This window comes from Pristiophorus japonicus, chromosome 9, assembly GCF_044704955.1.
Source record: "Pristiophorus japonicus isolate sPriJap1 chromosome 9, sPriJap1.hap1, whole genome shotgun sequence".
NCBI classification, from domain to species: domain Eukaryota; kingdom Metazoa; phylum Chordata; class Chondrichthyes; family Pristiophoridae; genus Pristiophorus; species Pristiophorus japonicus.
Window position 1 is genome coordinate 126,736,952 of NC_091985.1, and position 17,110 is coordinate 126,754,061.

At 46.2% G+C, this 17,110-nt stretch overlaps 1 protein-coding gene across 4 annotated transcripts in view; it reads right to left on the reverse strand.

Moving 5' to 3' along the window:
* The window catches only part of macrod2 (mono-ADP ribosylhydrolase 2), a 1,460,169-nt gene that overhangs the window by 359,321 nt on the left and 1,083,738 nt on the right, over positions 1–17,110 (reverse strand). For 3 of the 4 annotated variants that reach the window (XM_070889818.1, XM_070889820.1, XM_070889817.1), the window contains one exon: positions 650–736. The exons of the other annotated variant lie outside the window; for it this stretch is intronic. In XM_070889818.1, the coding sequence (XP_070745919.1) occupies positions 650–736 (87 nt within the window). The remainder of the gene's footprint in view (positions 1–649; positions 737–17,110) is intronic. 4 annotated transcript variants of the gene reach the window in all.

Below are 17,110 nucleotides of genomic sequence, written 5' to 3' on the forward strand. Positions count from 1 at the left end.
TGGACACTAAGGGAATCAAGGGATATGAGAATAAGGCAGCAAAGTGGAGTTGAGGTAGAAGATCAGCCATGATCTTATTGAATGGTGGACCGGGCTCGAGGGCCCATTTGGCCTATTCCTGCTCCTATTTCTTATGTTTCTTACCTTTGAGTGAAAATGAGAGAAAAGTCAAATTTGCTTGTTATGGCCTGTGTGAGATTTCAGGAGACACTGGAGTCTGCTATTAGAGCTGGCTGAAAAAGTACAGTGAGGTTTCGAGTGATCTGGGTATTGAACTGCTCATTAATATTTGAAACCTTACTCAAGCAAACTCCCCTCGGGCAATTCATCACTATCTTTCTCGTCCTTCCATTTCCTCCTGCAGACTGAAGGGGAGATTCTTAAGGGGCTCCCAATGATTAGGAGGTTCAACTTGCCCTTCTCCATAGGGCAGTGGCAGAACTTGTTCTCACTGGATCAGCCACAGTCTGAATGGATTTGTTAAGGAGATTAAACCCTTTATGTGAGGCACTTGCACTCTTCTGGAGGGTCTGGATGAGCAATCTGACTACCTTCTGTGGGGTCAAGTTTCGGGCCGCGCCTAGAACGGCGTAGCCCCGACCTGGACGCCCGTTTCTCGCGCCTAAAAGTGCAACAGAAAAATACTTACAGATTCTCCGGCTCCTTGCTGGTCCCTGGGAGCTCGATGCCGCATGCAGGCAGCAGCGGGGGGCGGAGCCACAGAGTCGCGCCGATTCTGCAAGTGGAGGGGGCGGGGCTAAGTTAAATGAGGCAATGTTGTGCCGGCAGCCCTGCGCGTGCGCGTTGGAGCGCGCGCGCACGCGCAATAGCCCAGAAACATTGGCACTCGGCCATTTTTAAAGGGACTTAAAGAAAAGTGTTGATTTGTCTCGTGTACCCCTGGAAAGGCTTGGGATTGAATTTTGGTGATTTTTTTGTGTCTAATTCTGCAAATTTAAGTTTCAACCTGGCTATCTGGCTGCCTCTCCCTGTCCCTGGCCGAATGGCCTCAGTCTCCCTCGTAGCTCGAAGGCTGCTTGCTGTGTCTTCGGCTGCCGTCAGCCACTGCCGCCGCCCCTATCCCGTGGCCGAATGGCCTCAGCTTTCCTCGCAGCTCGAAGGCTGCTTGCTGTTTCTTCGGCTGCCGTCGAGCCACTGACGCCGCCCCTGTCTCCTGCATGGAAAGAAGGCCTGCCTGAAGCAGCGCAGCTCAAAGGCTGCTTGTTGCCGTTGTTGTTGGGCTGCCATCGAGACACTGACGCCGCCCCTGTCTCCAACATGGAAGGCCTGCCTGAAGCACCGCAGCTCGAAGGCTGCTGCTGCTTCTCACAGGTAGGAATATTCAATATTTTGTCTTTGCTTTGTTTATAATTTTTTGGTCAGGATGGCTCGTTATTTGTATAAGTAAGAGTGTTGAATGCTTGTAGAATTTAATTACTTCCCTTCCCCCCCCCCCCATCGTTCCCTACGCCTGATTTGTAAAGGATAGGCAAGGTTTTTCTGAGCGTACAAAAATCTACACTTACTCCATTCTAAGTTAGTTTGGAGTAAGTTTTCACTGCCTAAACTTTCAAAACAGGCGTAGTGGCCAGACACGCCCCCTTTTGGAAAAAAAAAATGAAACTGTTCTAACTAGAACTGGAGCAAACTAAATGCCGAGAATTGCAATTTCTAAGATACTCCATTCTAAACCAGTTGCTCCAAAAAAATAGGAACAACTCAGGCCGAAACTTGACCCCTGTGTTTCAGAATCAACAAAGTCAGTTTCTATTGCAGATTTAAAATGTTGTTTGTTGGGCAAAAACTGGGAGAAAAACAAGAAAAAATAATTAGAGCCTCAAAAATAAAACAGGCAAAATTTGGAGAAAATCAGGAAAAGTTTGTTTTTATATTGAAGATTGCTTCACCTCAGGAGAGAAAACAAGTGACTAACAAAAAGGTCCAGTTAAGCTAAATGACAAACCACAATTATTTACACAGTTCATGGACCTTAGCAACAGTTCCAAAAGTTCTGGGATCTGTATGCTGTGTTAAACTACATTTTGTGTTGAACTACATTTGATCCAGTTCTGATGAAAGGTCATTGAGCTGAAATGTTAACTCTGTTTCTCTCTCCACAGATGCTGCCTGACCTGCTGAGTATTTCCAGTATTTTCTGTTTTTATTTCAGATTTCCAGCATCTGTCATTGGCGGCCGTGCCCTCAGCTGCCTGGGCCCCAAGCTCTGGGATTCCCACCCTAAACCTTTCCGCCTCTCTACCTCTCTCTCCTCCTTTAAGACGCTCTTTAAAAGCTTCTTCCTTAAAATCCACATGGAAGAGATACTCAGCGATCATCACTGTCCTCAAATGAGCTTTCTACAAGAGAATTGTGGATGAGGAAAGCCATTCGCTCCTTCTTGGTTTTATCTAGAAAGACTCTCCAATGGATCATTCAGTTGTCTCCAGAGTTGATTCCTGTGCTTTCACCTATTGTATACATTGTGTGGGTGAAGAAGAATTTTGTGAAATGAGTCCTAATCTTTCATTAGACTGAACCTGTTTCCTTCTTCTCATCCCACAATTTAATTTCAAAAGATACTTTGGTTTATTTTTTCCATTCCTTCAACATTATTGTATATTCTTTCTGAGACCACCTCTCAGACACCTTGGGAGAGATATTTATTTGCTGTTTCTACATCATCTACATTTAGCCCCTTGGCGACATCTTCTGAAAAGACAGCGTCAGTTTCCACATGTAGGCTGATGACACCCAGCTCTACCTCACTACCACTCCATGGTCTCTAAATTGTCAGACTGCTTGTCCGACATTCGGTTCTGGATGAGCAGAAATTTTCTCCAATTGAATATTGGGAAGACCGAAGCCATTGTTTTCGGTCCACGCCTCAAACTCTGTTCCCTTGCCATTGAGTCCATCCCTCTCCCCAACTTCTGTCTGAGACTGAACCAGACTGTTCGCAAACTTGGTGTCATATTTGTCCCTGAAATTAGCTTTCGACCACATATCTGCAGCATAACTAAGACTGCCTATTTCCACCTCCGTAACATTGCCCATCTCCGCCCTTGCCTCAGCTCATCCATGCCTTTGTTATCTCTAGACTCCTGTGAAGCACCATGGGACGTCTTAGTACATGAAAGGCGCTATATAAATACAAGTTGTTGTTGTTGAATTTCAATTGAAAGGTTAATCTGCATTAATAATGAGCAATTAAATCAATCAAAAGTAGTGATTAGATTCTTCATAATCTTACAATCCTGTAAGTCTATGATAGGTGTATAATTAATACCCAGGATAGATGATGGACTGCTTCATTCTTTTGCACAGATATTAGTAGGGAATGATTTTATGTTTCATCTTTTGTTTTTCAAATATATCACGTCCTTTCATATGCATCTGAGGCAGTATACGGAGTTGAATACTGAAATCATTAACAGATTCAAAAATGCAACATTCTTTATGCAGGACATAAGCCACAAAATTCACCCTGTACATTTTACAAACAAAAACACATCAATGTCCTTCATTCAGAAGCTCTCTCTGTTACTGTGGGCAATAAATTTGTTTTTATTGACTCGGTATATTATACCATAAACCATCTGCAAAAAAGATACAAGAAGGAAAATGAGCCAAGCTAACCACCAAAAGAAGACAGTCACTGAAAGAAAGAAAAGAAAGACTTGCATTTCTATGGCACTTTCCACAACCACCGGACTTCCCAGCGTGCTTTACAGCCAATGAAGTACTTTTGAAGTGTAGTCACTGTTGTAATGTAGGAAATGCAGCAGCCAATTTGCGCTCAGCAAGCTGCCACAAACAGCAATGTGATAATGACTAGATAATCTATTTTAGTGATGTTGATTTAGGAATAAATATTGGCTATGACACTGAAGATTACTCCTCTGCTCTTCTTCAAAATAGCGCCATGGGATCTTTTACAGCCACCTGAGAGAGCAGACAGGGTTTAACGTCTCATCCAAAAAAAGGCACTTTCGACAATGCAGTGCTCCCTCAGTACTGCGCTGGGAATGTCAGCCTAGATTTTTGTGCTCAAGTCTGGATTTGCAAGGAGAACACACAGAGCTGAGAATGATGTGCGTTTGATATTGACCATGTAATTGTATCTGATGTGACAGATACAAATTGATACGTCCAATGCCAGTTTATGTTGGAAGGTGAGCTGCCAACGCGGGCAGGTTTCATCATCTGACGGCCCTGGTTTTAACAGACACAACAAGAACCAATTTCACCCCCAGTGAGTTTTGGCAGATTATTGAACAAGGAACAAGGCAGCCAAGCCTAATCTTGTCCTCATACACATTAATGTTGTAGCAGAGGTCACTGGGCAGCAATCAGCAGTAAGTTCCATAACTGATTTCTCCCGCATTCTCCTACGGTGCATTGAGGCCAACTCTCATGTCCCACAGAGGAATTGTTTTTTTTTTAAAAACATCTCTGCTGGTAGAATATAAATTCCTCTCTTTTATTTTATAAGCGATTCTTTCCATTGAGCCTTCCTAGGTTTTCCAGCTCCACATAGAATCATAGAATAGTACAGCACAGAAGGAGGATAGTCAACCCACCCAGTCTGTGCTGGCTCTTTCGAAGAGCCATCCAATTAGTCCCACTCACTCGCTCTTTCCTCATATTCTTGCAATTTCTTCTCCTTCTCCCAAATATACCCCTTGAAACTGGGCTTTCCAAATGTTAAGCATGACAGTGCTTCACGAGTTCACTTGAAATTCCTCTCTCTGCTACTGTAATGATGCACTAGCCCATTTCAAAGTAAATAGGTCAGTATTTCTGGTAGAACTGCAAAGAACACCATACATCAATATTCAAAGAGCTCATGTTAAGGCATCCAAGTTTTAATCACAATTTACAGTTTAGGAATGCTTGAAGGCATTTATATTGTCACTTTCACGACCTCAGAACATTCCAAAGCACTTCACAGCCAATGAAGTACTTTTTTTGGAATTGGAGCCACTGTTGTAATGTTCGGAAGCAAGGCAGCCAACCTGTACATAGCAAGGTCCCACAAATAGCCACAAATGTGATAAATGACCAGATCATCTGCTTCAGTGATGTTGGTTGATGGATAAATATTGGCCAGGATATGTCATACTGCAATGGAGTGGGAGGGTAGGGTTCAGCCAATGCTACTCTATACCATTCACTTGGAGGTGTATTGTAGCAGCTAAACATGTCCTTGCTTTCCCTCCCATCCTGCGGAGAATTCAATGGGGCTCTGTTTGGCTCCTTTCCTCAAAGGCACAGCTGAGATTATAAACTCGCCATAGGAGAAAGATTTTTTTGGTGTATGCTGTTTGTATATATATATAATATATACACACACATATGAATGACCCAGTTTTAATATCCTGCTAGGTTAGTTGAGATCAGCTCAGGTAATGGCAGGAACACTACAATTGGGCTAACATAGAAACATAGAAAATAGGTGCAGGAGTAGGCCATTCGGCCCTTCGGCCCTTCAAGCCTGCACCGCCATTCAATGAGTTCATGGCTGAACATGCAACTTCAGTACCCCATTCCTGCTTTCTCGCCATGCCCCTTGATCCCCCTAGTAGTAAGGACCTCATCTAACTCCCTTTTGAATATATTTAGTGAATTGGCCTCAACAACTTTCTGCGGTAGAGAATTCCACAGGTTCACCACTCTCTGGGTGAAGAAGTTTCTCCTCATCTCGGTCCTAAATGGCTTACCCCTTATCCTTAGACTGTGACCCCTGGTTCTGGACTTCCCCAACATTGGGAACATTCTTCCTGCATCTAACCTGTCTAAACCCATCAGAATTTTAAAAGTTTCTATGAGATCCCCTCTCATTCTTCTGAACTCCAGTGAATACAAGCCCAGTCGATCCAGTCTTTCTTGATATGTCAGTCGCGCCATCCCGGGAATCAGTCTGGTGAACCTTCGCTGCACTCCCTCAATAGCAAAAATGTCCTTCCTCAAGTTAGGAGACCAAAACTGTACACAATACTCCAGGTGTGGCCTCACCGAGGCCCTGTACAACTGTAGTAACACCTCCCTGCCCCTGTACTCAAATCCCCTTGCTAAGACTCCATGGATTCGAGAGGAGAAAATCCTCCTGATTATGGTCCAGTTACCTGAGCCTCAGTTGTGATGCTTCAGCCATCGACCAACACTCATTTTCCAGACTTGCACATCAACGTGGACTCTTGGTAGAGATACTGAACATCTGCTGCCACCCCTGGAACCATTTTCCAGCAATAGTCAAAGAACAGAGAAATTGGGGAAAAAAATTCCCATGGATTGACTTAGGAATAATTTGTCCATCAATCAACTTTCCGAAATATTGCAGAACATTATACACACAATACAGTCTCTTTAAGGCTAAGTAAGTAAAGTGACATCTTATTTTGGATAAGATGACATCGCGAATCCCTGAAGGTTAAAGTTAGGACCTGCTAACTTAGTACTCAGCCTTGCTCTCAGGTCAGTCTATTTGACTGGAATGAAAGTGACAGAGGATGGAATTGGCTGAGACACCAAGGTAGATATTCAATTTTTTATGTGCCACTATGTTGAAAGCAAATCCTATAATTAAAACGTGACCGGACAACCAAGTAATTCCAACAGCATTAAAGTTACACAATCCGTAGCAGTTCATCAGTGGAAGGGGCTGCTTTTTGAAATTAGATATATTTGAGAAAATGTATTGTCTGCTAGCCATATAAAGTAGGTTCACAAAATCATAGAATGAAATAGCACAGAAGGAGACCATTCGGCTATCCAATTCGTCTCACTCCCCTGCTCTTTCCCCATAGCCCTGCAACATTTTCTTCTTCAAATCTTTATCTAATTTCCTTTTGAAAGCTATTATTGGTAACTTTCACCGTCATTTCAGGCGGCACTGTTCAGATCAGAACAAGGTTACAAGTAGTAAAGGAAAATCTCACTGTGGAATATACATTTAAAACATTTCTCTGTTTACTGACCAATCAATGTTAAATAACCTAGTTTTCTTTTGTAACAAAAAGGTGCAGGGGGCAGTCTTCAACTCCCTTATAAACAAGACAGCGGCCAGCAAAGGATAACTAGGAGGGTGGGGGGCGGGGGAAGACTGCTCCGTGGTGCAATTTTCAGACAGTCCAGTAAATGGGCACACAGTATGCTGGCCTATCTCAGAATGGGAGGCTGGTTAAATGTGCAAATTGGGGACCTATGCTGTTGTAGAGCTACAGTGCAATTTTGAAGTACAAATGGGCGGAGTGAGCACCACCCATACTCAGTTTGTTTGTACCAAATCGCAAATAACCTAACCAGCGGAGCCTTGAAATGACTGCTGGAGACCGATCAACAGAAGACCGAAATCTCTTTTTGTGGGGCCAGGAGGAGCTGGAGTGTGCTCACTCACCCACCCCCCGCCCCCTACCCCCGCCTTCCTCCCCCTGGGATTGGCCACTTCCTGACCTGCTCCCCAGGCCCAACCTGCTGCACCCACCCTCCTACATCCGCTAGCAGCAGCAGAGTGCCTGTTTTCCCCCCACCCCTGCCAAATGAAAGATTTGTATTTATATAGCTTTTGTCACGATCTTGGGATGTCCCAAAGTGCTTTACAGCCAATGAAGTACTTTTGTATGCAATTTAGCTGCCCTGTTTCCTACATTCCAACAATGATTACACTTCAAAAGTACTTCATTGGATGTAATGTGCTTTGGGACATCCTGAGGTTGTGAAATGTTCTATAGAAATGCAAGCCTTTCTTTCTTCCTTCCAATCTTTAGGCTTTTAACTAAAGGAAGACTTGCATTTATGTAGCGCCTTTCATGATCACCAGACGTCTCAAAGCGCTTTACAGCCAATGAAGTACTTTTGCAATGTAGTCACTGTTGTAATGTAGGAAACGTGGCAGCCAATTTGCACACAGCAAGTTCCCACAAACAGCAATGTGATAATCACCAGATAATCTGTTTTTGTTATGTTGATTGAGGGATAAATATTGGCCAGGACAGCGGGGATAACTCCCCTGCTCTTCTTCGAAATAGTGCCATGGGATCTTTTATGTCCGCCTGAGAGAGCAGACGGGGCCTCGGTTTAACATCTCATCCGAAAGACAGCATCTCTAACAGTGCAGCACTCCCTCAAGTTTTTAGAACAAAACTTCGCATTACCTAAACATTACCAGCTGATTAACTTCATCTTCTATCTTGATGGTGTTCTGGACCATAGACTTTGACCATTCACATTACTTTCTCCACACGAAAAACACTGCTTGTGACTAATACAAGACTAGTCTCTCCAGGAAGGCAATTACTGAAGGTTGTCAAACAGTAGCAGATGACTTGAGTGTCCTCTGAGGCAAGGAACTGCTCTGCTTGTGGCTACAACTGTCATTGCTGTTCTGATTTATTTTCACGACTGGATAACTGCAATCACCTGGGATTGGAATTTCACTGCATTAGCCAAATAACTATGCCTACCTTAATTAAAGAGGTGCCTGATGTTTTCAGAGGGGTCACAAGCAGATAATTTCCACAGTGAACGGGACAGTACTTGGAGAAACAGGGACAACTGTACAATATTGCTGACATTCTATGAGTCACTGACTACTCGTGTGGAGGAAAGAGCATCATAAGTCAATCTGATGTTGTACGTCAACTGGAAAGGCTATCACCGAATTAAAGTGTAGGTTGTCTGTGATACAAAGTGGAGGATCTGCAGGTAAATAGACATACTTGGGATCAATAGAGAGTCGTTCATCCTTACCCATTTATCTGTAGTCTTGAGTAAAATGATGTGTAAAGTCTCTTCCAGAACACAGTTAATTAAAATAAGAAATCTCTCTTGTAATAAATTACAGGTCCTGCCTATATGCACATTCATTTTATTCTGATGTAAGTTCATCAATCTGAAACATTAACTGCATTTCGCTCTCCTCAGATGCTGCCTGATCTGCTGAGTAGTTGCAGCTCTTTCTGTTTTTATTGCACACTTACTCTGTCATACTTACTACTTGTATTTCCTCACAGTGTCAGCTTATTTTACTCACCTCTAATTGAGGTTTCTTTTTTTAAATTCATTCCTGGGATGTGGACGTCACTGGCAAGACCAGTATTTATTGCCCATCCTTAATTGCCCTTGAGAAGGTGTTGGTGAGCCGCCTACTTGAACCGCTGCAGTCTGTGTGGTGAAGGTACTCCCACAGTGCTGTTAGGGAAGGAGTTCCAGGATTTTGACCCAGCGACGATGAAGGAACAGCGATATATTTCCAAGTCAGGATGGTGTGTAACTTGGAGGTGATGGTGTTCCGATGCGTCTGGTACCCTTGTTCTTCTAGGTGGCAGAGGTTGTGGGTTTTGGAGGTGCTGCCGAAGAAGCCATGGTAAGTTGCTGCAGTGAATCTTGTAGATGGTACATACTGCAGCCACGGTGCGCCGGTGGTGGAGGGAGTGGTCTCCAAGTTATGTTGCTTATATAACTTTGAGACCGCCAAGAACTGTTTCCAGCATAGGTGGGGCTATCCTGAGGTTTTAGAAAAACAACTGCAACATTTTAAATTACTTTTACACCTCATCTTTTAGTCACTTGGTTTGATTGACATTTAGCCGGCCAAGAGAACATTGGAATAATCGAGTCTGGATGTGAACAGTACCGGCACAGAGCAGAAAGGTCTCAAGCCAAGCAAATGGAAGGCCCAGGTTAACAGAAAGGGAGTGGGGAAAAAAAGGGGGAGGGAGAATTAGTATTTTACTAATTGTCAATTAAAACCAAATGAATTAAAACATAAAGTGGAAAAATAAAACAAAATACCTTACTATTTGCTTTGCTACAGGTTTGCTTAATGTAGATCCTCTCTTTATTGTAACAAACCTTAAAAGGGAATTTCTAGTTCATCTTATATTGGTTTTTCTCACTGGTTCATGTGCTAACAGTGTGGAAGTAAAAGAATGGAGCCCAGAAACGTTCCTAGACAAGTATTACCAATCAGTTAAGGCTTTGTCTGCTCAGCTTTATCAAACAAACATTTGACTAAGATGCTGTGCATTGTTTAAGGCAGTTTCATCCTTGTTTCAGCTTCTTATCAGCTCTCCAAACTAAACTGTCAGTTGGGATATTGGCTGAGCACTGATTTTAGGGACAGCATTTAATCTTCCAGTTGTAACACTGACAACAGTAAAACATATCAATCTAATCATTTAGAATCAGAGGAAATTTAAAAGATTACTTACTGCTCCACACACACACCAACCCCGCCCATGACCGTCTGTATTTGGGCAATGATTCGCTGAGCCACACAAACCAAGAGCTCCGAGGTTTGAGCTTGGTTGTGCTGAGGTAGCTCGTCTTGGACAAGTGAATAGAAATGAGGGAAGCCAATTACAGGTTGAACCTCCCTTCTCCGGCACCACCCCTTGTTTGGGACCATTCCTGGCTGCCGGGTGGCCAACGCGCAAAACGTGGCCTGTCAAAATCCTCGAAAAATATCAATGTAAAAAAAAAACTTGCCCGTTTACACTTGCACGGCACATTTCAATCTCAACAGACCCACAATAAATGTACCCAACTTCGGAGCTGACACCTCGGGGCCCCCCTAACCCACCTCGGGAACCACTCGGCCCACCGGCACCTCGGGGGCCACTCGGCCCGCTGACATCTCAGGCCCGCCAACAGCTCTGGCCCCCACCCTTGGCCCGCTGACACCTCGGGGGCCCCCCCGGCCCGCCGACAACTTGGGGGCCCACTCGGCCCGCCGACACCTCGGGGCCCGCCTACACTTCAGAGCCCCCCCCCAGCCCGTCGACTCCTCGGGGCCCGCCGACACCTCAGGGCCCGCCGATACCTCGGGGGCTTCCCCCCCCCCTCAGCCCGTCGACCCCTCAGAGCCCACTGACTCACCTTCCTTTTGCGCGGTGCTGCCTCCTCAACCAGCAGTGGATGTGTGAGGTGTCGATCAGCATCGTCCCCCTGCGCTGTGCCCAGGGCTGGTGTAAGGGTCGGTGGGGAAGGGGACGAGGAACCACTGCTCCAGCACGAACTCCAGTTGCTGCTGGTCCCACTCCCGGAGTTGTTCCTGGAGTCTCCCCACACTGGCACAGGGACAAATCAAACAGGAAGATTCACTCTCACCCTGCGAACCCATTGTGCTCAGCAGAGCCAAGTGTGAACCATGTGTGTGAGCACAGAGGTGTCTGCCGGCCGGCGAGCCCCGAAGTGGCTTGATGCTGGGAGTGGTTTGCAAACACGTGGCCTCCCCATATCCGGCAAAATCCCTTATTCGGCACTGGCCAGGTTCAGAAGGTGCAAAATAAGGGAGGTTCAACCTGTAGTCCTATCTTACCTAAACAATGGAGAATAAAACTGAACGTACAATTCCCGCATCACATTATCTGTCTGCATTTTGAGTGAATCTAAGATTTCTGCCTCTAGTACCTTACTGGCAAAGGCCACTCTGAGTGTTCGTCCCTCTTTGCATGAAGGAATGGGAAGTCGCCCAAATTTAAAATGTTCTCAGGGCATTATAAGCTATGTATACAATTTATGTTCAGGATCCCAGTGCCCTTTGTGATCATCGGTTGCATTGGGGTACAGTTAAATGTGTTGCATGGCACAAGTTTCACATCACCACATTAATGACTGCCATTGCCAGATTGCTTTTGTTGTGTTCCTGACACAGATGAGACTGCACACAGGGAGGTTAAAGTAACAGTGACCTCAGTCTTTATTAAGACACTCCAGAGTCAGGAACAGGCCTTCGGGGCCGGCTTATATACAGTGCTCCCAAGGGATGCTGTGATCCCTTGGGACTTCAGGGGATGCACTCCCTGGTGGCGGACCATGGGAGTGCATGCTTTACAGATACACAACATCACTCCCCCGCAAAGTCAAAGTGAAAACTATTTACAAGGTGAGGTGGTCGGGAGCCTTTCTTTCCCTGGTGGACTGCCTCGGTACGAATGTCGGTTCTGGTGTGTTGGCTCTGCCCTCGCTGGGCTGGTGTGTTGTTGGCCCTGTAGGGCTGCTGGGTGAGCCTGGCCTTGCTGAGCTGTTGGGCGTGATGGGTTCGATTTCCTGGTCCGGCGTGGTGTCGTTGATCCTTTGGTGTGTGTTGTGGGATCGAAAAAGGTGGTGTCTGCTGTAGGTTGTTCAGGGCAGCCTTGTTTGGTCCAGGTGCTTTCTGCAAATTTGTCCATTGTCTAGTTTGACTACAAACACCCTACTCCCTTCTTTAGCTATCACCGTGCCCATGATCCACTTGGGACCATGTCCATAGTTTAGCACATACACAGGGTCATTCAGATCAATTTCCCGTGACACAGTGGCGCGACCATAATTTACATTTTGTTGTTGCTGCCTGCTCTTTACCCGATCATGCAGGTTGGGGTGAATCAGCGAGCGTCTGGTTTTAAGTGTTCTTTTCATGAGTAGCTCAGCCGGGGGCACCCCTGTGAGCGAGTGGGGTCTCGTGCGGTAGCTGAACAGTACTCGGGACAGGCGGGTTTGGAGTGAGCCTTCTGTGACTCGTTTAAGGCTCTGCTTGATTGTTTGTACTGCCCGCTCTGCCTGCCCATTGGAGGCTGGTTTAAACGGGGCCGAGGTGACATGTTTGATCCCATTGCAGGTCATGAATTCTTCAAATTCGGCATTGGTGAAACATGGCCCGTTGTTACTGACCAGTATGTCAGGCAGGCCGTGGGTAGCAAACATGGCCCTCAGGCTTTCAATGGTGGTGGTGGCGGTGCTTCCCGACATTATTTCACATTCAATCCATTTTGAAAAAGCATCCACCACCACCAGGAACATTTTACCGAGAAACGGGCCCACATAGGCGACATGGATCCTTGACCATGATCTGGAGGGCCAGGACCACAAACTTACTGGGCGCGTTGCTCAACTGAGCACACATGCTGCATTGCAGTACATAGGACTCTAAGTCAGAGTCGATACCGGGCCACCACACATGGGATCTGGCTATTGCTTTCATCATTACTATACCCGGGTGTGTGCTGTAGAGATCCGAGATGAACGTCTCCCTGCCCTTTTTGTGTAGCACTATGCGGTTACCCCACAGGCAGTCTGCCTGAATGGACAGCTCGTCCTTTCGCCGCTGGAACGGCTTGATTAGCTCTTGCATTTCAACAGGGATGCTGGCCCAGCTCCCATGCATTACACAGTTTTTTACTGGGGACAGCAGAGGATCTTGGCTGGTCCAAGTCCTAATCTGGCGGGCCGTGACAGCTGATTTATCATTTTCAAATGCTTTCATGACCATCAACAAGTCTGCGGGCTGCGCCACCATCAACAAGTTTACAGGCTGCGCCATTTCCACCCCCGTGGTGGGCAATGGTAGCCAACTGAGAGCATCCGCACAGTTCTCGGTGCCTGGCCTGTGGCGGATGGTATAGTTATATGCTGATAGCGCGAGTGCCCACCTTTGTATGCGGGCTGAGGCATTAGTATTTATCTCCTTGTTTTCGGTGAACAGGGATGTGAGGGGCTTGTGATCGGTTTCCAGCTCAAATTTGAGGCCAAACAGGTACTGATGCATTTTCTTTACCCCGAACACACATGCTAATGCCTCTTTCTCAATCATGCTGTCGGCCCTCTCGGCCTTAGACAAGTTCCTGGAGGCGTAGGCGACAGGTTTCAACTTCCCCGCAACGTTAGCTTGTTGTAATACGTCGCGTCACATGCTAGCACAAGTCTTTTACACGGGTTATACAATACAAGCAGCCTGTTGGAGCATAAAATGTTTCTGGCTTTCTCAAAAGCAATTACGTGTTTTTTTCCCCCAGTTCTCACCTTCACGCAATAACACATGTAGGGGCTCTAAGAGGGTGCTTAACCCTGGTAGGAAGTTACCAAAATAGTTGAGGAGTCCCAGGAACGACCACAGCTCCGTGTCGTTCTGTGGCCTGGGTGCGTTCCTGATAGCCTCTGTTTGGCGTCTGTGGGCCGAATGCCGTCCGGCGCGATCTTTCTCCCCAAAAACTCCACTTCGGTTGCCATGAAGATGCATTTCGACCTCTTTAGCCACAGCCCTACGCGATCCAATCGCTGGAGGACCTCCTCCAGGTTTTGCAGGTGCTCGACGGTGTCCCAACCTGTGACCAATATGTCGTCCTGAAAAACCATCGTGCGTGGTACCGACTTGAGTAGGCTCTCCATGTTTCTCTGGAAGATGGCTGCAGCTGACCAAATTCCAAACGGGCATCTGTTGTAGATGACCAGTCCCTTGTGCATGTAGATGCAGGTGAGGCCCTTCGAAGACTCCTCCAGCTCCTGCGTCATGTAGGCCGAAGTCCGGTCGAGCTTGGTGAACGTCTTGCCTCCTGCCAGCGTCGCAAATAGGTCGTCTGCCTTAGGTAGCGGGTATTGGTCCTGTAGCGAGAAACGCTTAATAGTTACTTCATAATCGCCGCAAATCCTGACCGTGCCATCACTTTTGAGTACTGGAACAATCGGGCTGGCCCATTCGCTGAACTCGACTGGGGAGATGATGCCCTTGCGTTGCAGCCTGTCCAGCTCGATTTCCACACTCTCCCTCATCATGTGAGGTACCGCTTGTGCTTTGTGGTGAATGGGTCGTGCCTCTGGGACCAAGTTGATCCGCACCTTTGCCCCGGAAAAGTTTCCAATGCCAGGCTCAAAAAGGGAAGGAAATTTGTTAAGAACCTGGGTACATGAGGCCTCATTGACATTTGATGGTGCTCAGATGTCATCCCAGTTCCAACGGATTTTGCCCAGCCAGCTCCTTCCAAGCATTGTGGGGCCATCGCCCGGGACAATCCAGAGTGGCAGTTCGTGCACCGTGCCCTCGTATGTGACCTTGACCATGGCGCTGCCCAGGATAGTAATAAGCTCTTTGGTGTACATTCTCAGTTTCGTGTGGATGGGGCTCAGGGCTGGTCTGAGTGCCTTGTTGCACCACAGTCTCTCAAACATCTTTTTACTCATGATGGATTGGCTAGTGCCAGTGTCCAGTTCCATGGATGCGGGTAAGCCATTCAATTTTACATTTAGCATTACAGGTGGACATTTCATCGAAAATGTGTGCACCCCGTGTACTTCAGCATCTGCCTCCTTTCTGAGGCTCGAAATTGTTTTGATCCACCATGGACCGATCTTCCTCTGCCACCTGGTGGTTAGCAAGTTTTGCAGAGCTTGCAGCTTGTCTGCAATCTCATTGGAGGTGCCCTATTGTTCCACAGCTCTTGTAAACATACCCTTTGAAGCGGCATGAATAGGTTGAATGGAAGCCTCCACAACGCCAACAAGGTGTGACTTGCCTTACATTCATCCTTTGTTGCGGACTCTGAGTCATCTGGGTCATCTGAGGCCTGCTGGCAGTTGCAGACTCGTGGTTTCTGCCAGGTACATTTCTGCTCGCAAACACAGTTCCAGTTAATTTATGAACATTGCTAGCACTTGTGTGCTGAGAGATTTGTTTGATGTTATCACTGGTGGGCATAAACGCCTGTGCTATCGCAATGGCCTTACTGAAGGTCGGTGCCTCTACAGTCAAAAGTTTTCATAGGATGGTCTCGTGGCCAATGCCCAGTACAAAAAAGTCTCTGAGCATTTGCTCCAGGTAGCCATCAAACTCACATTGTCCTGCAAGCTGCCTTAGCTCGGCCACATAGCTAGCCACAGCCTGATCTTCAGATTGCTGGCACGTGTCGAACCGATACCTCGCCATCAGCACACTCTCCCTCGGGTTAAGATGCTCCCGAACCAGTGTACACAGCTCCTCATATGACCTATCTGTGGGTTTCACCGGAGCCAGAAGATTCTTCATGAGGCTGTAGGTCGGTGCCCTGCAAACCATGAGGAGGACCGCTCTCATTTTTGCGGCGCTTCCTTCTCCGTCCAGCTCGTTGGCTACAAAGTACTGGTCTAGCCGTTCGACATAGGTTTACCAGTCCTCACCCTCCGAGAACTTCTCCAGGATGCCAACAGTTTGCTGCATCTTTGCGTTGGATTCGTATACTCGTCACCAGTTGTTGTGTTCCTGACACACATGAGACTGCACACAGGGAGGTTAAAGTAACAGTGACCTCAGTCTTTAGTAAGACACTCCAGAGTGAGTAACAGGCCTTAGGGGCCGGCTTATATACAATGCTCCCAAGGAATGCTGGGACCCATTGGGACTTCAGGGGATGCACTCCCTGGTGGTGGAACATGGGACTGCATGCTTTACAGATACACAACACCTTTTCACTCATTTAGTTATTTCTATACCATCCATTGTATACAAATTACATCCATTTATCCTCCCAATGTCTATGACCATGTACTTGTCCAAACTGTATTTCATTTGCCACTGGTTTGCCCATTTGCAAATATTACCTAACTACTTTTGAATATTCTTGGCTGCTCCACTTTGCTGAGCATCATTTGTGAACTTAACCAGTTTGTATTGGGTTTCTGAATTTTTCATTAATGCAGATTAAAAACTGCAAAAGCTGCAGCACTGATCTCTGGAGCACTCTGTGGACACCCACGCCGCCCCCACCACCCCCCACTACCCTGACATCAATCCCATAACAAGTACCCACTTCTTTCTTTCTTTCAGCCCATTGTTTTTCAGTGGACTCAGACAAGAGGAGTATCTAGAGTGGCACCTTCTGACTCACAGGCGACAATGCTACACTAAGCCAAAGGATCGCTCCAAAGGTAGGATAAAAGGAAGTTTCTCGGACTGGAAACAAGTGGTGAGGACTGTTCTTATGTACAGAAATAATCTGAATTTAGGACTTGGGGAGTGGTATTAAAAGTTACTGATGACAGCAAATTGATAGCATGGCAAATGATGATAAGGATTATGGAAGAACGCAGGAGAAAATAGACAGGTTCAAAAGATGGGCCAGATAGGTGGCAGATGCAGTTCAAAGTAGAAAGTGCGAAGGAATACATTTTGGAAATAATGCACCTTAATTTGTGAGAATGTTAATGGAATAGAGGAGCAGAGAGACCTTAGTACTTGAAAGGGGGCAGCACAAGTAAATAAGGCCATACAAAAGACAAATGTAATAGTTGGTTTTGTATCTATAGCCATCGAATAGAAAAACATAAAGGCAATGTTGAACTTGTACAGCACTTTAGTTAAGATTACATTTGAGCATTGTGT